This window comes from Myotis davidii, unplaced genomic scaffold, assembly GCF_000327345.1.
Source record: "Myotis davidii unplaced genomic scaffold, ASM32734v1 scaffold924, whole genome shotgun sequence".
In the NCBI taxonomy this organism is placed as follows: Eukaryota; Metazoa; Chordata; class Mammalia; order Chiroptera; family Vespertilionidae; genus Myotis; species Myotis davidii.
Window position 1 is genome coordinate 1,110,670 of NW_006294764.1, and position 4,451 is coordinate 1,115,120.

General features: G+C 44.7%; 1 protein-coding gene across 1 annotated transcript in view; it reads right to left on the minus strand.

Moving 5' to 3' along the window:
- Nucleotides 1–4,119: 4,119 nt before the first annotated feature.
- LOC102753148 (chromosome unknown open reading frame, human C1orf228) overlaps nt 4,120–4,451 on the minus strand; it is a 39,730-nt gene continuing 39,398 nt past the window's right edge. The window contains exon 9 of the mRNA XM_006769280.2: nt 4,120–4,127. Coding sequence (XP_006769343.1) covers nt 4,120–4,127 — 8 coding nt within the window. The remainder of the gene's footprint in view (nt 4,128–4,451) is intronic.

A 4,451-nucleotide genomic window follows, 5' to 3' on the forward strand; every position in this document is an offset into this window, starting at 1 on the left:
ATGTATGGAGACAATTATTTCCAAGCCTTTTTAAAAAAAAAATAAAAAATTATATATATTTTTAAATTCAAGAGAAGCGTTAGCTTGGAATTACTCATATATGAAAGTCTTTCTGTTGGGAGCAGGCTTTTGTACTCCTGCCAATCTGGTTCCTGCTCTGCCCCCTGGTGGTGGCCCTGCGCCGGGCAGGAGACCGAAAGGACCATTTAAGGTATTTCCGGAAACCGGGAGCTGGCGACTCAGTTCATTTATACACCCACAATGCATTGCACATAGGCTATTTTCTACTTTAAAACATTTAGATTATGTTTCTTTCAACTTTTCCCCCTCACTAAACATGCCACTGCTTTCACAGAATTGTCTGAACTTAGGGCAGAAACCATTAGCTCTTTTGTGGAAATAGTTACCATTGCTCTTCCAGGAGTTACAGTTACCTGAGGACTGTGCGCCACGCTGTGCGAGGCATGCTCTGGTTTCTCTTCAGATCGCATAAATCTTTCGCCTTTTACTAAAGATTTCCGTGGAGAGGAACAATTCTGAGTTATTACTCAATTTTTTGAGGTCTTGCATTCGCAGGACTTATAAGAGTGTATGAAAGTTAGGCGTGATTTTTCTCGGTTGCGTTGGTTATGCATTTGTGACTTTAGTTCTCTAGGTGTATTAGAAGGGGAAGGTTGCTGTTTTCTTCAAACACAGGGAACAATGACATTTTTTTCTTCTGTGTTGAGGATGTCAGAATTCTTAGCGGCACCTTTAGTAGGTGGTTCAGGCTCGGGTGCGGGATGTGTGCGCCAGGGGCAAGGGCGTGGCTGTTCCTTTTGCCTGCTTGTCCCAGGGGCGCAGGAACAAAGCAGATTGGTGGGCCGGGTACACGGATGGAGGAGGAATGGGTGCCTGAGTCTCCTCTAGTGCTCCGAGGGATCCAAGGTCCCGTGTTACATACTAGGTTGTCTATAGAAAAACATTCATGTCTCAGGCGTGCTCTGGAACGTGCAGCTTGTTTGCAATTGTGTGTTCCTGTTGGAGTGGGGGTGCTGACCCCGATCGAGCTAAGGAAGGACAGGCGCCCCCCCTTCGGAAGGACGGGGAACAAGGGACCCTTAATGTAATCACACCACCTCAGTAAACACAGTTACAGTTTACATTTTAATTATACTTAAGGTTTGGGTTTTTTTAATTTAATTTTTATTTTTATTGATTTCAGAGAGGAAGGGAGAGGGAGAGAGAGATAGAAACATCAATGTTGAGAGAGAATCATTGATCAGCTGCCTCCTGCACATCACCCACCGGGGATCAAGCCCACAACCCAGGCATGTGCCCTTGACCGGAATCGAACCTGGGACCCTTCAGTCTGCAGGCCGACGCTCCATCCACTGAGCCAAACCGGTCTGAGCAAGAGCTCATGTTTTTAATTAAACTATGGTTACCTCAGACAAGTGGTTTCCAGATTTTTGATTTTCCAATTATTAAAATTTCCAAAATATTTCTGGGCTACAAAAATTTTTTAACCATTTTTCTACAAAAGAAAAGCCATTTCAGGACTAAAAACAGGAGAGCCTCATAGCCTTCTGGGAAACCGTCTCATTTCCTCCCCTCCCCCTCCTCCTGCCTTCAACCAACCAGCCTCCCATCAGTGAGGGACATGTGCAATGTTTATTGAGAATATCAGCTTCTGCATGTGGGCAGTAGATATTGAAAGTTATATGTTTTACAGAAAACATCTTTAAAAGATAAACACTCAAGTCCCTGTATCTACATGAGGAAAACATTCTGAAAAAGGCTTTCATAGGAAAGAAAATTCAAGAAGACATTGTAATTACAAGAATCAATCCCCTTAGGTAAGCTTTATTACGAAGAATTGTGTTTAGCAAAAAACAAAACAAAACAACATGCCGAAACCGGGTTGGCTCAGTGGAGAGAGCGTCGGCCTGCGGACTGAAGGGTCCTGGGTGCGATTCCGGTCAAGGGCATGTACCTGGGTTGCGGGCATATCCCCAGTGGGGGATGTGCAGGAGGCAGCTGATGTTTCTAACTCTCTATCCCTCTCCCTTCCTCTTTGTAAAAAATCAATAAAATATTTTAAATATATATATATATTTAAAATATTTTATTGATTTTTTACAAAGAGGAAGGGAGAGGGATAGAGAGTTAGAAACATCAGCTGCCTCCTGCACACTCCCTACTGGGTATGGGCCCACAACAAAGGTACATGCCCCTAACTGGAATCAAACCCGGGACCCTTGAGGCCTGGGTCCGCAGGCCGACACCCTATCCACTGAGCCAAACCGTCAGCGCTGTGTAGATTTCTTGTAAGTCACATTAAGATTTTTTTCATCACTAATGTTAGCAAGATTGAGTATCAAAAAAAAAAAAAGACTAAAAACAGTGCAGAATGACTTGAAACCAAATGACAGGACCCTTCTTTAAAATAGGAAATCCATTTAGCTTTATGGAAATACCTATTTTGTAACCTTCCTTTCCTCCAGCCCAAACATAGGAAAACTGGGGATCAAAATCAGTTTAGCCAAAGGCTGAGCCGCCTTAGATGGACAATATCAGGCTGGTAGTGCCCTCTTGTGTCAGCCTGGAGAATTACTGCCATCTGACTTCATTTCCTCTGCCTTTAACAATTCCTTTAGAATTACCTCCGTTATTCATTCATGCATACCTGGCATTGATCTCAATGTTTGGGATACATCAGTAAAGAAAAAAAATAAATAAATACAGCCTAGCCAGTTTGGCTCAGCGGATAGAGCGTTGGCCTGGGGTCTGAAGGGTCCCAGGTTCGATTCTACCCAAGGGCACATGCCCAGGTTTCAGGCTAGATCCCCAATAGGGGGCGTGCAAGAGGCAGCTGATCAATGATTCTGTCATCATTGATGGTTTTATCTCTCTCTCCCTCTCCCTCTCTGAAATCAATAAAAATATAAAAAATATATAAATACATATATCTAGCCCAGCTGGTGTGGTTCAGTGGTTGAGTGTGACCCATGAACTAGGAGGTCATGGTTCAATTCCCAGTCAGAGCATATGCTAGGGTTTTGGACTAGTAGGGGTGTACAGGAGGCAGCCAATCAGAATTATCTCTTATCATGGATGTTTCTATCTCTCCCTCTCCCTTCCTCTCTCTGAGAATAATAAAACATATTTTTAGCCCTGGCCGGTTTGGCTCAGTGGCTAGGGCATCAGACCTTGGACTGGAAGGTCCTAGGTTAGATTCCAATCAAGGGCATGTACCTTGGTTGCCGGAACATCCCCAGTAGGGGGTGTGCAGGAGGCAGCTGATGAATGTTTCTCTCTCATCAATGTTTCTAACTCTCTATCCCTCTCCCTTCCTCTCTGTAAAAAATCAATAAAAATATATTTTAAAAAGAAACAAAAAAGCCGAATGAGCACGAAGTGACCATTTTTTTGGGAAACATAATTAAGTGAAAAGTAATAGCTGCGAGCACACCGAGACAGTAAGAAATTTCCAGCCGAAACCGGTTTGGCTCAGTGGATAGAGCGTCGGCCTGCGGACTGAAGGGTCCAGGTTCGATTCCGGTCAAGGGCATGTACCTGGGTTACGGGCACATCCCGAGTGGGGGGTGTGCAGGAGGCGGCTGGTCGATGTTTCTCTCTCATCGATGTTTCCAACTCTCTATCTCTCTCCCTTCCTCTCTGTAAAAAAATCAATAAAACATATTAAAAAAAATACTTATATCTACATATCTAATCTCTATATCTTATTTATCCTTATCCTAGTGGAGCTTACATTCAGGGGGAGAGATGATGAATGAATGAATGAATGAATGAATGAATAAATAAATAAATAACTATGGAAAAAAATGGCATGCTAAAGGGGTGGGGGTCATAGTGTAGGGAGTGGTATAGTGCGGGTTGCAACTTAAGAAAGAGTAGCCCTCAGCCCTGGCTGGGTAGCTCCGTTGGTTAGCGCATTGTCCCGGTATGCCATGCTTGAGGGTTCGATCCCCGGTCAGGGCACATACAAGAATCAACCAATGAATGCCTAAGTAAATGGAACAACAAATCAGGGTTTCTCTCTCTGAAATCAATTAGACAAAAAGGAAGAGGTGATTTTGTGTGAGTTGAAAAGAGATGAGGGCGTTGGCCATGCAGCTAGAGATCTGGGCGGAGAGGGTCTGAGAACAGAACCTCTCTCCCTGTTCACCAGAAAAGCCAGCACAGCGGTCCCACGGCAAGAGCTCCTTAAGAAACAAACAGCCAGCCGAAACCGGTTTGGCTCAGTGGATAGAGCGTCGGCCTGCGGACTGAAAGGTCCCAGGTTTGATTCCGGTCAAGGGCATGTACCTGGGTTGCAGCGAGCGTGTGGGAGCCTGTGAAGGGGAAAGAGAAGTAGGAGATAGTCCGGAGGTAACGGGATTAGCGCACCAAGGGCCTGCTCTCATTGCCTCTCCCTCCGCATCCACACACAGAGAACAGATCCGCGG